At 46.4% G+C, this 17,164-nt stretch overlaps 1 protein-coding gene across 1 annotated transcript in view; it reads left to right on the plus strand.

Annotated features, from left to right (window-relative positions):
- The first annotated feature begins 5,590 nt into the window (after positions 1-5,590).
- The window catches only part of LHFPL4 (LHFPL tetraspan subfamily member 4), a 28,747-nt gene continuing 17,173 nt past the window's right edge, over positions 5,591-17,164 (plus strand). Inside the window, exon 1 of the mRNA XM_028101542.1 lies at positions 5,591-5,996. Within this exon, the coding sequence (XP_027957343.1) occupies positions 5,591-5,996 (406 nt within the window). The remainder of the gene's footprint in view (positions 5,997-17,164) is intronic.

Genomic DNA, 17,164 nt, shown 5'->3' on the forward strand with positions numbered 1-17,164 from the left:
TCCTGGTGGCTAGATGTCCAAGATCAAGACGTCAGAAAGTCTGGTTTCTTCTGAGGCCTCTCTCTTTGGCTTGTATATGGCAGCTTTCTTGCTGTGTCCTCCACAGTCATCCTACGGTCTCTGTGCTGTCTGTGTCCTAATTTCCTCTTCTTGTAAGGACACCAGGGTTACTAGATTATGGTCCGCCCATATGACCTCATTTTACCTTCATCACCTCTTCAAAGATTTTTTTTTTTTATTCTTAAGTAATCTCTACACCCAACGTGGGGCTTGAACTTATAACCCTGAGATCAAGAGTTGCATGCTCCTCCAACTGACTGAGCCAACCAGGCGCCCCTCCTTCATCACCTCTTTAAAGTCTCTGTCTCTAGGCATCTGGGTGGCTCAGTCGGTTAAGCATCTGCCTTTGGCTCAGGTCATGATCCCGGGGTCCTGGGATGGAGCCCGTGTCAGTCTCCCTGCTCAGTGGACAGTCTGCTTCTACTTCCCCCACTCCCGCTGGTGCTTGCTCTCTCTCTCAAATAAAAAAATAAAATCTTAAAAAAATAAAGTCTCTGTCTCAGAAAAAAAAAAGATTCTCTGTCTCCCTTTCTCCCCCGCCACATGCATGCTTGCTCTCTCTCTCTTTCTCTAAAAAAGAAATAAATACAATAATAATAATGATAGCCATCGAAATATCTAAAAAAAAAAGTCTCTGTCTCCAAATACAGTCACAATCTGAGGTACTGGAGGTTAGGACTTCAACATATGAATTTTTGGGGAGAGGAGTATACGGTTCAGCTCATAACACTATCTCACAGGGCTATTATGAAGACTGAATGAGATAATACATATAAAGCAAAGATCAGGAGACCTAGAATGTTGTAAGAGCTTATCAAACATTTGACGTAATTGAACACTAAATTTGGGCATAAGGGTAATCAGCAAGTTACCTTTTTTCAGTGGGATAGTGGCTGGAAGTGCCCTGGGGGCTTCTCTTCTCATCCAGGTGCTCAGTCCAGCATCATCCTTGCCTTATGGTCTATAGTCCCCATTTTGTTCCCACAACTGTTCCATTCTAGCCTGGCCCCTCCCCGGGGTCAAAGAGAAATTCTTTCTGTAGAGCGTTTTCAATCTTTCTTTCTGTAGCTGCTCCAAGGTTAGTTTTTAAAACAAGGAGACATTCTGTGCCACCTACTCACAGCTCAGCAAGTGCTTTTCCAATACTGCTGCTATTTCTAATCCTTGGACAAGCCACTTATTAAAATTTAATGACAATCACATTTATAAAGCCATGTTCGGTTTACAAAGCTCCTTTCCATCCATTATCTCTTTTAATTCTCACAACATCTGTAGGTAGGAAGTATATTTTTCTCTGTTTTACAAAGGAAGAAAATAAGGCTCTGAGGAGTAGCATTATCGTCCAGTGTCAGAGATGGGCCTCAAATTCTGGCTTTTATATCCATCATGGCAGGAGTAGCTCACCTATTCAGGCATTCTTCTACAATATAAACAATACATTAAACTAGCCCTGCTCTCTTTTGGGAGATGTAGTTAAGTTATTTAGGACTATTTTGATTGGAAGCAACAAAACCCCAACTCAAACTGGCTTAAGCAAAACCTGAAGGTATTGGCTCACCAAACAGAACAATCCAGAAGCAGGTCTTCAGGCATGGATGGCTCCAGGTGTTCAAACTATGTCATCAGAACTAGCTCTCCTTTTCTTACTTTCCTATGTGTTCACATTATTCTTAGACAAATTCTCTGCTTAGGGTGTCAAAGATGGCCCCCAGTAGCTGAAGCTTACCATTCCTTCAGCTCAACAAACTCAACAGAGAGACAACACCTCTTTCTTGAAAACTTGACAAATGACCTAGTTATCAATCTCAACTATTTGGGTTGGTTCATGGGCCCACCCCTGAACCAATCATTGTGTTTAGAACAATGGAGTATTCTCATTGTCCAGGCCTGATCATTTGCTCCACTCTGGGGAAGAGTATAATGGTGGTGGTGGGGTGAATCTCACCAAACACACGGACTGAGTGAGGGGGAAAGAAGTACCAATGTCAGAGGTGGTATGGGTGGTGGGCAGATCTCTACAGGGTGGCCTTGCTCTGCAGAGCTAGAATAGAGCAACCAGTGATGAACTAAGGACCTAACTTTGCAAGAATCCCAGTTCTTCCCTTAAGAGAGTGGTAAGTGGACTTCTGTGTTTGTTTTTTTTTTTTCCCCTGGACTGCCTGGTTTGGCAGAGCAGAATAAAAAAAAAAAAAAGGTGATAATTCATGGCAGAGTAAGGAGAAAAGATGGAGCTTCTGGCTCCAGTAACTTATGTTCAGAATAGTACCCAAACCAGGAGCATCCACAGAAGGAGACTTTGAGGATGACCCCTTCCCTGATCCCTCCTCCCAGGACCCCATAAAGTTGTGAGCTCCAGGAGGAGAGGAACCACATCTGTTTTACCCACCATCTCATCCCAGCTCTAGCATAGTGCTGTGCTGGCACATTACAGGAGACTTTATTTAGTGCACGAATGCACAAATGAATTAGGTGGATTAGTCTAATTGGCAGGATCAATCCATCTTTTTGTTCAAGTCAGTCCCCTCTTTGGCCTCTGTTCTCCAACGGCTAAGGGGTGAAGAGGTGTAGCCCCTTGATTCTAGGATCTTAGCATTCTCAGGAAACAGCCAGGATGCCCCCTGCAAGGAGCCAATGGAAGGGGAAACCAAATTTATTGAGCGCTCTGTACTCAGATGAGATGACTTCACATGGGTCTGAGTTGCCCAAATGTGGAGCCCATTTCATGAGCCTTATAATTTTGTTTTAAAATTTGAGATGGAGAGATGGCTGCATAGTAGGAAGAACCTTGGCTTGTCCTTCAAACAAAACTAGGTAACTATCAAATCATTCTGAGTACCCAAGAAGTCAACCTGAGGACTGAGAACAAACTCCACAACTAGAGGGAGAGAAGAGGCCACATCAAGGAAGGGAATTTATAGGGAAATATGTGCTTTATGGGATAAATCCAAAGAACTAAAATACATTTTATTTTAAATAAAAATGGACATTTAATCTTACACAGCAAAATTACTGATTATATACTTGCTGAGCTGACTTAAGGGTTCAGAAAATTGTATCAAGAGTTTTATTTTTTGACCTCAAGGCCTTCTTAATAAAGTCTTTTTACTAAAAAATAAAATAAAATAAAATAAAATTTGGGATGGAAATAACACTGCCTATGTTTTATTGTGCCCAAACGAGGACGTTAAAAAAAAAAACAACACAAAACCTATCATCAAACAAACTTAACTAAAGAAAAAATTAACTATCATCAACACTTCTTTAAAAACGAATTCTTACACTAAGAAATCAGGAAGTATACAATCTCAGGAAAAAAAAGAACAGTGCCTCTCCCCCTCGGAAAAGACATTTGGCAACCTTATATGATTATTTTTTTCTGAAGATAGATGCAAATTTCATCAGACTGGCCCCTGTGTAGAATTCAGTATTTGGAACCTACTAACAGATTATGTTTCAACCCTCCTCGTTGCCTCCACGTGCCTGTGAAATGGGGCTTAATCTGCTCACTTTGCAGATGGGGAAACAAAGGTTCAGAGAGCCCCAGTGCAAGGTCACAGAGGTAGTAAATAGTAGTCAGTTTGTCTGGATGCCAACCCTGACCATGTTGGCTGATCCTAAGTCAAAAGTTACTCCCCTTCGGGGAAAGAAATGACCCACACTGGCTCCCTTGGAGTGCCCCCAGGGTGTTCTTGGGCCTGACCTTGAGCCTGGACTTGGACGCTTTGTTCTTTAACACATCTTAATCATGTGCTCACTTCGTGCCAGGCACTCCGGAGAGTGTAGGGAGGGAGACCAGCATGTTCCCAGCCTCCTTCCCTCTTGTCCCGCATACTCACCCTGGGTCTTGTTCTCCAGGCCCAGCTCCTTCCGCTGGTGGCCAACGAATCCCTATCGCTGGCGTGGGATGCTAACAGTTTAGAGGGTTCCCTCTCCCAGGGGTGTTGGCAGTTTCCAAGGAGACTCTGGGAACCTTCAACGCCTCCAAGACCCAAAGGGCTGGAAGCGTAATGGTGCAACCTGAGGCACTGTGTTAGGCTGTAGGGAAGGTAATTTGGGAGCAAAAGATCAGTTCAAACCCTATCAAATAATACTCCGTTTGGTCCCTCCCCCATTCCCATGGGCTCTGCGGGGACCCACAAACCCCGCAGCTCAGGCTGGAAGAAGGGTGTCCCCCGTCAGAGGGCCCTATTGTGTAAGGGGCTTATTGCTCGGGCTGGGGGACCCCTGGGACCGTGCCCACTCCTTCCCCAGACTACCAGAACCTGGAGCGCCCCTCCCCCGTTCCGCCCCGCCCCGCACGCCCGCGGCGGGAGCGCGCCTCCGACGATCCGCGCCGGTGCACGAGAGCGCGCGCCTCGGCGCGGGAGCGCGCCCCGGGGAGAACCCGAGCAAGATGGAGGCCGCGCCGAGGCCGCCTCCTGGGCCGAGGCAGCAGCTGCTGGGAGCGCCGAGCCGGGGCGCCTAGGCCGTGCCAGTCCCGGACCCACTGCTCTGGACCGGGCCCAGGTTGGTCTCCCCGCACCCCGTCCCCGCGGCCGCAGTCTGCGCGCGCGTCCGGCCTGGGCGCGGGGCAGCCGCCCCCCACCCCCACCCCTGGCCCTACTCCGGGCCTTACCCCCGCCGGGCCGCTCCCCAGAGCTCCGGGGATAAACCCTGCCTACAGTCCGGCCCTCGAGGCCCGGGCTGCCTGCCGGCCCCAGTCCCTCGTACCCTTGGCCTGGAAAACCTCTCTCCTCAGCCCTGGCCCGCCAATCCTAGGCTTCCCTCAGCCTACATCCAGTCCTGTCTTGTGTGGGACCCCCCAGACCCCCGTCCTGTGTTCAGACCCTGCAGTCCCAGCCCTCGACTCCCCACTAGCCTCATCTTGATTTCCTCCACTTCGCCCTCCCTGTCCCAGCCCCCATATCACCTTCCCAGTCCCCCAGTACCAGCCCCTCATATCCCCTTCGTATCCCCTCATATAGAAGCACCAGCCCCCCTCTCCACAGCGCCTTTCTAGACGCCCAATAACAAATCTCCTTTTACCCCTAATACCCAATTTCCTTTCCAAGCTCCCTATATACTGCCCCTCTGCTAATCCCCCAATACCGGTCCTCAGCCTCCATTCCATCTCCCCATGGTTCCTTCCTACTCCCCCAGTTCTAGCCCCCAAACCCCCTCGCCAACACCCCCATGACCACTTTCTAGCCAGCCCCCACTTCCAACTCCCATATCCACACCCCATCCCCCTCATCCCAGCCCCCCCAACTTTCACATGTCCTTTTCCTAGGCCCCCAGTTGGAGATCTTCACTCCCCCCAGACACCGCCCCAACACTCAGGACCCCCTCCTGCCTCCTCCATACTACCCCCTAGGTCCCCCCAGCTCCGCCCCAGGCCCCGCCCTCGAGAGTTCCTTGGCTCAGGGCCGCTTCTCGCGTGCGTCCCCAGCTCCCGCCTGTCAGCCCGGCAGCCCGGCAGCCCGGCGGTCGGTCCCGGGCCGGCGGCCCCCGCCAGCCGCCGTCGCCGCCGCCGGCCCCGCCCCCGGGCACCATGCTGCCCTCGCAGGAGGCCTCCAAGCTCTACCACGAGCACTACATGCGGAACTCGCGGGCCATCGGTGTGCTATGGGCCATCTTCACCATCTGCTTCGCCATCATCAACGTGGTGGTCTTCATCCAGCCCTACTGGGTGGGCGACAGCGTGAGCACCCCCAAGCCTGGCTACTTCGGCCTCTTCCACTACTGTGTGGGCAGCGGGCTGGCGGGCCGCGAGCTCACCTGCCGAGGCTCGTTCACCGACTTCAGCACCATCCCGTCCGGCGCCTTCAAGGCAGCCGCCTTCTTCGTGCTGCTCTCCATGGTGCTGATCCTCGGCTGTATCACCTGCTTTGCGCTTTTCTTCTTCTGCAACACGGCCACGGTCTACAAGATCTGCGCCTGGATGCAGCTTTTGGCAGGTAGGGGAGGGGTGGGGGCGGGACCCCCAGAACAAGCGCCGAAGACGGGGCCCCCTCTTGAGGGGTCAGAGAGATTCTGCTCCTCTGTCTAAAGACACACCTCCTCGGTGTCCCTCAGCAGCCACTGGGGAAGGGATTTATGAGAGAGAGACACCTTGGGGCAGGAGGCAGAGCCTTAGGACTGGGTCTTTGAGTTTGTGTGCTTGGATATGGGCAGACTGCATTTATTGATGGGTTAGCGTTATGTTAGAGTGTCTGAGGGTCTCTGAGAGTCTCTTTTGGCTGTCTTGGGGGAAATAATTATCTGAATGAGGAGTTACTCTAGGAGTAAGCAATTTCTATTGTATCAAAAAAGAGGATGAGTTGGGGGAATCAGAAGATCTGACTTTGACCTTTATCTTGCTGACATTATCAACTTGGGTGTTTCACTTTACTTCTCTGAGGCTAGGCTTCCACATCTGTAAAACAATGGAGAAGATCCCAGGAACAAATGAAAGAGTAAACTTTGTAAACTTTGAAGGTCTGTATTAAGATAAAGGAATGTAGGAAGATATGCATGTGTATAGTGTCTATCCAGTGTTTGAAATGTGGGTGGTTGACAGCATGAGGGTCTTGGGAGGGCAAGTCTCCACCTGCCACCCCCACCCAATGCAGGAAGGGTTCTGGTGCTATGCTCAATGGGAATAAATCCCTGGGACCCTTTGAAATGTTTAGCTAGGACAGACATCTTGCCCTAAGAACCAGAGAAAGGACTTTTGGGAATAGGAACTGCTGAGACTATATTCCAGGATCCATTAGAGTCCCCACCCCCACCCACCTTTTGATCGAAGGCAGATTTTGAAGATTCAGCAACTTGGGCATTTGCCTAATTGCAGGCAGGAAAGAGTTGGGCTGGGGAAAGTGAGGTCAATATATAGCAGCAATGGGGGAGGAGGGCTGGTGAGGTTAGGAAAAGTTCGGAGCCCTCCAGGAATGAGAAAGAGTAGGGAAAATGTGATGATCATACAGTAGAGATGGTCTTTCAAAATAAGCACCTCAGGGCATTCAACAAGTATGGGCCTCTTCAAAAGAGACTCTGCAGGAGGTGTTATCACTTGCTGATGATTACACTGCTCAAAACATTGTAGGAAATTGTTTTTGGAGTGTGGGGTGTGTTTTCTTGAATATCATCATTGAGGGGAACCTCCTCCATCTTTTAAAGGAAGAATATGATTTTTGGAAATGGCTGGAAGTCGCTTAGGGCCAACTGTAGAAAATACGGTAGTGATCAAATTGAGAATTGTCACTTGGGATGAAAGCCAAGGTATGAGAGCAAAATCATGAGGCTGGTTTGCTTCCCCAAGAGGACTTTTACAAATACAGGGAGAAATTACTGTCCCCTTGGAAGAATTTCCCAAACTCTCAGAAGGACTACTTTGAAGAAAGCAGTGTTAATTCAGATGAGGACATTCTAATGAGCTTGTTTCAAATAGATCTCACTCCATCTACTTAGATGTAGGTCTTCTAGGATCTTTGAAGGTGAGAAAGGAGAATTGTAGTGTGTGCGGGGTATGTCTCCATATTTCTCCGTGGTACACAGAAGGTCATTTTATGTATTTCCATTCTATTCTTCCTCCAAAGGCAAGCTGGAGAGAATATATGCTTGTCTGGAATCCTCAATTCCTCACCCTTAATTTGGAGTCTGCAGAGGGGTTGCTGCCCTCTTGGCCTTCCAGTTCCCAATTCCCTGTAATTTATGTGGGTTTAATCTTCGGGATTTGATGGAGTGTCCGGTAACCCCATGTAATCACAGAATTTCAGGGATCATAGAGATCAGCTCCTTCAAATCCCACCTTTCCCCTCCCCTCATTTGAGAGAGAGGAGACCGAGACTAGAGAAAAGGTCTTACCCAAAGTCTCATCGCCAGGAGGGGAGTAAACTAGGTCTCAACTCCTGGCCCCGTGCTCTTTCCCTGGTGTTGCTGTCCCACACCTGAGGGCTGAGGAGGCCAGTTAGCAGAGTTGAGCAGTTTATTCTGTTTTGCTTAGAGATTTCTGAGTTCTCTGGGTAAGTGACCAATTCGCTTTGTTTAATGAAGTGACATCAGGACAGGAGCTAGAGCACTGGACTGAGAGTCATGGGATAGGGTCTTGCTTGGCTGACTCTGCCTGGGTGATTCACCCTGCAGTATTAAACAATTGTTTTTAGCTTAAATCTCAGTTTTGTCATCCTTATAGTGGAAGACTAATCAGTTACATTAGTGGATTCAAAGTATCTCTTTCAGCCCGGTGTGTCTCCTAAAGCAGCTCTTTTACCAAGACGGTTCTGTTCAGAAAGTAAGAAATCATTCTCAGAGGAACTGCAGGGCAGCAAAGGGCCTTGTTTATATCAGGTAAGAATTAGAATCCTCATTCATGTAAACTTGCATTCAAGTATTTTAGACTTCTTTTTTTTATTTTTTTAAAGATTTTATTTATTTATTTAATTGACAGAGAGGGAGAGAGAGACAGTGAACGAGGGAACACAAGCAGGGGGAGTGGGAGAGGGAGAAGCAGGCTTCCCGCTGAGCAGGGAGCCTGATGTGGGGCTCGATCCCAGGACCCTGGGATCATGACCTGAGCCGAACGAAGGCAGTCGCTTAACCAACTGAGCCACCAGGGGCCCCTCAGGTATTTTAGACTCTTCTAAGTGTGGAGCCCTGGACTATTGGGAAAATTCAGAGGTGCTTATTCCTCCAGTTATTCTTTACCTGCTCTGTGATCATCCCTGCTAGGTGCTATAATATACCAAGATCATCCTGGCCCCAGAGGATTTAGGTCTATACAGCATGATCCCCACTCTCAGGAAGCTTACCATCCAGTTGGATCACTATAGTGGTCAGCATTCTTTCAGTGGCAAGTGACAGAAATCCAACTCAAATGGCTTAAATAAGTAAAAATTAAATAAAATAGGGATGGTGGGGTTTTTGGCTCACATAACTTAAAAGTGGAAGAGTATCTTGCTTCAGGAGTGACTGGCTGGCTCAGTCAGTGGAGCATGGGACTTCTGATCTCAGGGTTGTGCGTTTGAGCCCCACATTGGGTATAGAGATTACTTAAAAATAAAATCTTAAAAAAAAAAAGAGAGTATCTTGCTTTAGGCACGAATGGATCCAGATACTCAAATAATGCTATTAAGAATATGTCTATCTCCATTTCTTGGCTCCTCTGTGTCAGCTCATTTTATTTATTTATTTATTTTTAAAAAGATTTTATTTGTTTATTTGACAGAGAGAGACAATGAGAGAGGGAACACAGCAGGGGGAGTGGGAGAGGGAGAAGCAAGCTTCCTGCAGAGCAGGGAGCCCGATGCGGGGCTCAATCCCAGTATCCCGGGATCATGACCTGAGCCAAAGGCAGACGCTTAATGACTGAGCCATCCAGGCGCCCCGTGTCAGCTCATTTTAAAGTTCGCTTCTCTCCTAAAGGTGATAAATAAGGCTACTAGCAGCTCTGAATTTACATCATTTTACCTTAGCAATGCCTGTGGGAAAAGAACATCTGTTAGTCAGTGGTTCCAGCAAAAGTTCCAGGGCTGATTCTCATTGGCCCAGGCTTTGGCCAAGGATTCACCTCTTAGTTAATCAATGTGACTTTGTCTAAGACTTCAGCCACATTCCTGTCCCTGGCACACATGGACCGACAGTAGAGAAAGGTCAGTTCCTGAAAAGGGAAATCAAATGTGACCTCTGGTAAGACAGGCGCAGACAGAAGCCTCACTCTGTAGGGTCCGAGCACTAATATATGCTGGCTGTAAGTGCTGGGGAAACTCAGGGCAGTTGAGGAGGTAGCCCCTTCATTGGGAGGTGAGGCTTGAGTGGGAGGTGAGGAAGTAGACAGGTGTGAAGTGTGGGAGAGCATTCTGAATGGAGAGGAAGATCATGGGTAGAGACATGGAGGTGAGAAAGCCACAGGTGGCTTGAGTGTGACCTCCACACAGCGGAGCAGTTGGAGGAGAGGGGAGGAAGGAATGATGGGGCTACAGTGTACAAGTCTCTGAATACCGGGTTGGGAATTTGGACTTTCATCAGCAGGCAGTTCAAAGCTACTACAACTGTTATTATTCAGGAAAAATAGTTAACATTTTCTGAGCCTTCGCTGTATGCCCGACCATGTGCTAAACATTGACACAAGTTCTATTATTTAATCCTCACAACGATCCCATGGAGTAGGTACCATTATTACTCTTTTGTAGAAGAGAACACTGAGCCTCAGGGACGAGTCATTTGTCCAAGGTCATACAGACGGTAAGTGGGGGAACTAGTATTGTAACATGTTCTGTCTGACTTGAAAGCCCAAGGATTTATGAAGGATTTATGGGGGAGCATTAGGGATGGGGGGCAGTGGCAGGAGGTTTTTGGCATAAGACTCAAATGTTAAGAGGAGAGGCTGAGAACCCAGGGGCCTCTTGGAGTTAGAGGCCAGCTTCTCTAGGTATCTCTGATACTCCGGACCTGGTCTTTCCCACTTAGTGAGAACACACAAGGTACCGGCTTCGAGGCTAGACATTTTCATACTTGTTAGAGCAGTTCATGTTCATCTGTTAAAGTGACTTACCCAAATGTCACACATCTAGCGAAAGGTGAAGCTGAAACTTAATGCAAGTCTGAGTGGATCTAGTACCTGCTCTCACAACCAAACCGGACCCTGGGAGAGGAATGCCCAAATCACAAGATACGGCCGTCAGCTCTCTGTACTCAGTGTTTACCTGTGGGCTGGATGAAGTTAGCCAAGGGGAGGGTGCTGGCTGGAGCAGAGATGCAGGGTAGAAGCCTGGTTGAGAGTCCGGGGGTGTAGTGTGGGGTAGTGGTTTAAGAGCACTTAGAGGACTTAGAATTCTCTCTCTGCTCCTTCCCAGCTGTGTGGCCTTGGATAAGTGGGTTTTCCTCTCTACGTCTCAGTTTCCTTATCATAAAAGAGATTATTGTTATTATTTTTAGAGATTTTATTTTTTTAAGATTTTATTTATTTGACAGAGAGAGACACAGCGAGAGAGGGAACACAAGCAGGGGGAGTGGGAGAGGGAGAAGCAGGCTTCCCGCAGAGCAGGGAGCCTGACGCGGGGCTCGGTCCCAGGACCCTGGGATCATGACCTGAGCCGAAGGCAGACGCTTAATGACTGAGCCACCCAGGCGCCCCTAAAGATTTTATTTTTAAGGAGTCTTTACACCCAGTGTGGGGCTCAAACTCACAACCCTGAGATCAAGAATCCCATGCTCCACTGGCTGAGCCAGCCAGGCACCCCAGGGAGATTATTATTGTACTTACCTCAGGTGGTAGAAAGAAAGAAAATGATGGGTGGAAAGCACTGAATGTGGTTCCTAGTGGACAGGGGGCATTCAATGGTGACGTCATTCCCGTGACACAGTCTAAGTGAAGAGCGGCTTGTGAGGAGCTCTTGCTGCTCAGGTGGAAGAGTTTGGATTTGCTGGGATGATCAAAGTTCTTGAGAAGTCATAAACTGTCAGCTGAAAAGGGTCTTGCCAATTAGCTGGCCTAACTGCCTCATTTTACAGAGAGAAAAAAAAAAAAAAAAAAACCTAGTCCCAGAGAGAAGAGGCAAGTTCCTATCACAGAGTGAGGCTCTTCTACGCACAGAAGGGAGATGATTCTGACCATAGTTCATTCAGTACCTAGCGCCTACTACGTGTCAGGCCCTGCTCAGGTGCTGGAGACCTAGCAGGGAACAGGACGTGGGAGGTGGTGTAGGTGCTGGGGGAGACCGAAGGTAGGGATGGCGGCGGCGGCGGCGGCGGCGGCCGCGGCGGCGGGGGTGGGGTTTGGGCTGGTGATCTGGAGGCGAGTGCCTTCCGGCCTTCCAGATGTGTGCCTTCATCAGCAGGGGTCTGTGGACTGGGAGCAGCAAGATCACTGCAGCTTAGAGTAGCTATTCACATTCCTCCCCATTTCTCCGGGGGTTTGTTTCAGATTTGGTTTGGGAGTTTATTCATTCAGTACATCTTTATTGTATGTGCGTGACCCGCTGAGCACATTGGGGGGATTTCTTTCTTCCCCCGCTCCATTGTCTTTCTTCCTCCCGCAACTGTCCCTTCTTTCCTTTTTTCCATCCTCCCTCCCTACACCCTTCCTTTCTCACATCGGCCCTTTACTGACAGCCTCCTCTGTGTCAGGCCCTGTGCTGGGCTCTGGGAATCCGGAGTAAGAGTCCTCGCTGCCACACGGCTCATAGGGTCACGGGAGAGGCGGGAAAGAAGAACAGATCATCACTCCTCTGTGCACGACATGTGAAATGACTGAATCAAACACAGGGTATTCTGGGGGCACAAAAGGGATGCAGTTAAGGATGGCCAGGGAAGTCTTCCAAAAAGTTTCAGCGTTTGAGCTGAGTCTTGGAGGATGGGCTGGAAAGAGAAGGGCAGCCAGGCAGAAGAGACAGTATGATCCCAGGCATGAAGATAGGAAATAGCTTGGTGTGTTTTATGTTTTGGGGACTACCAGCAATTAGGGCAGGGAGTGGTGAGTGTTCAGAATGGGAAGCTAGCCCGTGGAGGCTTCTGAGCCATGGTTGGGAGTTTACGGACTTCATCTGTCAGCATATATTTGTTGAAGGTTTTTGGGGGGAATAATTAATACAGGCACATGATATAAAATTCAAAAGGGAAAAAAGTATACAATCGACATCAGTCTTCCTTCCTGTCCCCATTCCCCGGTGGTCCTCCCAGAGTTCTCCAGGGCAACCATTGTCAGCAGTGTCTTGAATATCTGTTCCAAGAAATCTCAGAAGTATACAAGCAAATGCAATTTTTTTTTTTGCTTAAATGGAATATTAGTTAGGTATATATTAGGTATTAGGTATTAGGTATATAAGAAATATTAGGTATATAAGAAATTACTCCAAAACTTAGTGGCTTAAAGCAACAGGCCATTATTTTTTCAGCTTCTGTGAGTCACAGGAATTTGGGAGCAGCGCAGATGACATTTCTGGTTCAAGGTTGTTCCTGAAGTTACAACCAAGACCCCAGCAGGGGCTGTGGTCATCTAAGGGTGACTGGGACTGAAGGACCCACTTCTAAGTGCTCTCATGCGTTGGCAGGAGACCTCAGAATGAGTTATCTGAGAAGGAGAGAGAAAGGAAGAAGCTACACTACCCACTCTCCTTTTTCTTTCTTTCTTTCTTTTTTTTTTTTTTGGTAATGGTTTTATTGTGGTATAACTCATATGCCATATAGTTCATCCAATGAAGTATATAATTCAGTGGTTTTTTAGCATATTCATAGAATTGTACAACCAGGACCACAACCAATTGTAGGAAATTTTCATTACCTCAAGAAGCCTTATACCTTTTAGGTCTCACCCCCCAAAGCTCCCCCACCCAACTTCCCTAGCCTCTAAGAACCGCTAATTTACTTTCTGTTTCTCTATCTTAGCTCGTTCTGGCCATTTCATAGAAATGAAATCATACAGGGGCACCTGGCTGCCTCAGTCTGTGGAGCATGCAACTCTTGATCTCAGGGTTGTGAGTTCGAGCTCCATGTTCGGTGTAGAGGTTACTTAAAAATAATTTTTTTAATTTTTATTTTTTTTAAAGGTTTTTATTTATTTGAGAGAGAGTGAGAACGAGAGAGATCACAGAGGGAGAGGGAGAAGCAGATTCCCAGCTGAGCAGGGAGCCCGATGCAGGGCTCGATCCCAGGATACTGGGATCATGACCTGAGCCGAAGGCAGACGCTTAACCGACTGAGCCACCCAGGTGCCCCTTAAAAATAAAAGCTTAAAAAAATAAATAAACAAGTGAAATCATCCAATATGCAGTCTTTGCAACTTCTTTCACTTGGCATAATGTTTCCCAGGTTCAGTCATGTCACAGTACCTGTCAGTGCTTCATTCCTTTTTGTGGCCATTTATGGTCATAATGTTGCAATATGTAGATATTTTGTCGATTCATTCATTGGTTGATGGACATTTGGGTTGTTTAAACTTTTTGGCCGTTATAAATAATGCTGCTATGCACATTTGTGTGCAAGTTTTTTCGTGGATGCACATGGTCGTTTCTCTTGGGTAGATACTTAAGAGTGGAATTGGTAGCTCAAATGGCAACTCTATATTTAACGTTTTGAGAAACTGCCAACACTATTGTACATTCCCAAGAGCAGTGTATGAGGGTTCCTATTTCTTCATATCTCATCAACACTTGTTATCTGACTTTTTAAATTATAGCCATCCTACTGGCTGTGAACTGGTGTCTCATTGTGGTTTTGATTTGTGTTTCCCTAATATTCATGGTGTTGAGAGTCTTTTCCTGTGCTTATTGGCCGTTTGTATATCTTCTTTGGAGAAATACCTATTTAGATTCTTTGCTCATTTTTTTAATTGGGTTATTTTTCTTTTTATTATTGAGTTGTAAGAGTTCTTTGTATACTTTAGATACAAGTCCCTTATCAGTTATATGATTTGCAAATATTTTCTTCCATTCTGTGGCTGTCTTTTGTCTCTCTTGATAGTTTTGTTTGAAACACAAAAGTTTTTAATTTGTACAAAATCCAGTTTATCTCTTTTTCCCTTGTATTGCTTGTGCTTTTGTTGTCATATCTAAGAATCCTTTGCTAGTCCAAGGGCACAAGGAAATTTTTAAAAAAGATTTTATCTATCTATTTATTTATTTATTTATTAGAGAGAGAGAGAGAGAGAGAGAAAGCGGGAGAGCTTGAGCAGGGGGAGGGGCAGAGGGAGAGGGAGAAGCAGAGTTCCCACTGAGCAGGGCTGAGCAGGGAGCTGAGGTTGAGGTGGGGATAATGCTTAACTCACTGAGACACCCGGGGGCCCCCAAGGGCACAAAAATTTTACCCCTTTGTTTTTATCGAGGAGTTTATAGTTTTAGCTCTTACATTTAGGTGTCTGATCCATTGAGTTAATTTTTGTATGTGGGGTAAGGTGTGTATGAAGGTCCAGCTTCATTCTTTTTTTTTTTTTTAAAGATTTTGTTTATTTGAGAGAGAGAGAGAGAGCATGAGAGGGGGTAGGGTCAGAGGGAGAAGCAGACTCCCCGCTGAGCAGGGAGCCCGATGCGGGACTCGATCCCGGGACTCCAGGATCATGACCTGAGCCGAAGGCAGTCGCTTAACCAACTGAGCCACCCAGGCGCCCAGCTTCATTCTTTTGCATGTAGCTACCCTATTGTCCCAGCATCATTTACTGAAAAGGTGATTCTTTTTCAATTGAATAGTCTTGGCACCCTTGTCAAAAATCAGTTAACCATAGATACATGGGTTTGCTTCTGGACTCTCTATTCTATTCCATGATCTGTATGTCTGTCCTTACGCAAGTACCAGAAGGTCCTGATGACTGCTGTTTTGTAGTGAGTTTTCAAATCAGGAAGTATGAGTCCTCCCGCTGTGTTCTTTTTGAAGATTGTTCTGGCCATCCCCCTGCCTTTTATGTCCTCATCTAGATACCACATACCATCACTTCTACCACACTCTGTTGTTAGGATTGCACCACTTTAGTGTATAAAGAGCTACTTTTTCCCCAGAGCTGCATAATATACTTTTTTATAGATGTGTCATCATTTATTTTACCAATACTTAAGTTGTTGGGTGCCTGGGTGGCTCAGTTGGTTAAGCGACTGCCTTCGGCTCAGGTCATGATCCTGGAGTCCCAGGATCAAGTCCCTCATTGGGCTCCCTGCTCAGCAGGGAGTCTGCTTCTCCCTCTGACCCTCCCCCGTCTCATGCTCTCTCACTCTCATTCTCTCTCTCTCAAATAAGTAAATAAAATCTTAAAAAACAAAAAAAAATACTTAAATTGTTTACAATATTTTGCTATAACAGAATTTCAGTGGATAATGTTGTATATAAATAATTTGACACATATGTGAGTATGAGGATAAAATAAAGACCTAGAGCAGAATTGCTGGATTAAATGGTCTGTATATTTACTATTTTGACAGATCCAGCCATAGTCCCCTCTATAAAAATTGTACAGAGTTACACTCCCAGCAGCAATGTATAAAAGTACCTGTTAACCCACTTCCTGGTCAACTAGTGTGTTACCAAATATTTTATTTTTGCCAACCTGATGGGTAAAAAGATACTCTCTTATAGTAGTAATTTGCCTTTCTCTAATTATAAGTGAAGTCAAGCACCTTTTCCATATATATATTTTTTTAGATTTTATTTATTTATTTGTCAGAGAGAGAGAGAGAAAGAGAGAGAGCACAAGCAGGGCCGGCGGCGGGAGGGTTAGAAGGAGAAGCAGTCTCCCAGCTGAGCAAGGAGCCCAGATGCGGGATTCTATCTGAGGACCTCGGGGTCATGACCTGAACCGAAGGCAGATGCTTAACCAACTGAGCCATCCAAGCGTCCCTATATATATCTTTTTAATAAACTGTCAGCTCATATATATATATATATATATATATATATATATATATATATTTCTATCAAGTTAATGGTATTTTCCCACTTTGATATGTAAGAACTTTTTGTGGGGCACCTGGCTGGCTCAGTCAGTAGAGTGTGCGACTCTTGATCTCGGGGTTGTAAGTTCGAGCCCCACATTGGGTATAGAGATTATTTAAAAATGAAATCTTAAAAAAAAGAACGTTTTGTATATTAAGAAAGTTAGCTCTTTGTCTGTGATACGAGTTACAAATATTGTTCCCAGTTAATCTTTTTACTTGTCTATGGATGTTTTCCCCATGGTGAAATTTGTTTTTTCTCAACATAATCTTATTGTCAGTTCTGTCCCGGGTTTAGTGTGGTACCTCAAATAGGCTTGAAGTATTTTGAGCAGTGGGGAAACATATCACATCTGGTTGTCAGTGGAGAGGACGATTTTGGAGGAGTTGGAAGGGTCAGGAGGACAAAGGTTGAACTATTGTGACTCTGAAAGCCTCTCATTTATATCTTTTTCTCTTCATCCCCATGTTATGTTATTCATCATTACCAACCTTACTTTAATCCCAGAGAAGTTTAATGGTATAAAAAGAGCCCTGGACCAGGAGTCTGTGCCTGGCACATAGCAGGTGCTTAATAAGTGTCAAGTGAGTGAATGATGATACCTGATTTAAGTCCGGGCCCTACCATCCACTTCTTTGGAGGCAGCATATTCAGTGGTCAGACAACCTGAATTTGAATGCTAAGTATGGCATTGCCAGCTAAGTGTCTTTAAGAAGGTTGTACGATTTCTGAG

Source organism: Eumetopias jubatus, unplaced genomic scaffold (assembly GCF_037043125.1).
Source record: "Eumetopias jubatus isolate StellerSeaLion01/CBP00866 unplaced genomic scaffold, mEumJub1_p1.0 scaffold_1, whole genome shotgun sequence".
In the NCBI taxonomy this organism is placed as follows: Eukaryota; Metazoa; Chordata; class Mammalia; order Carnivora; family Otariidae; genus Eumetopias; species Eumetopias jubatus.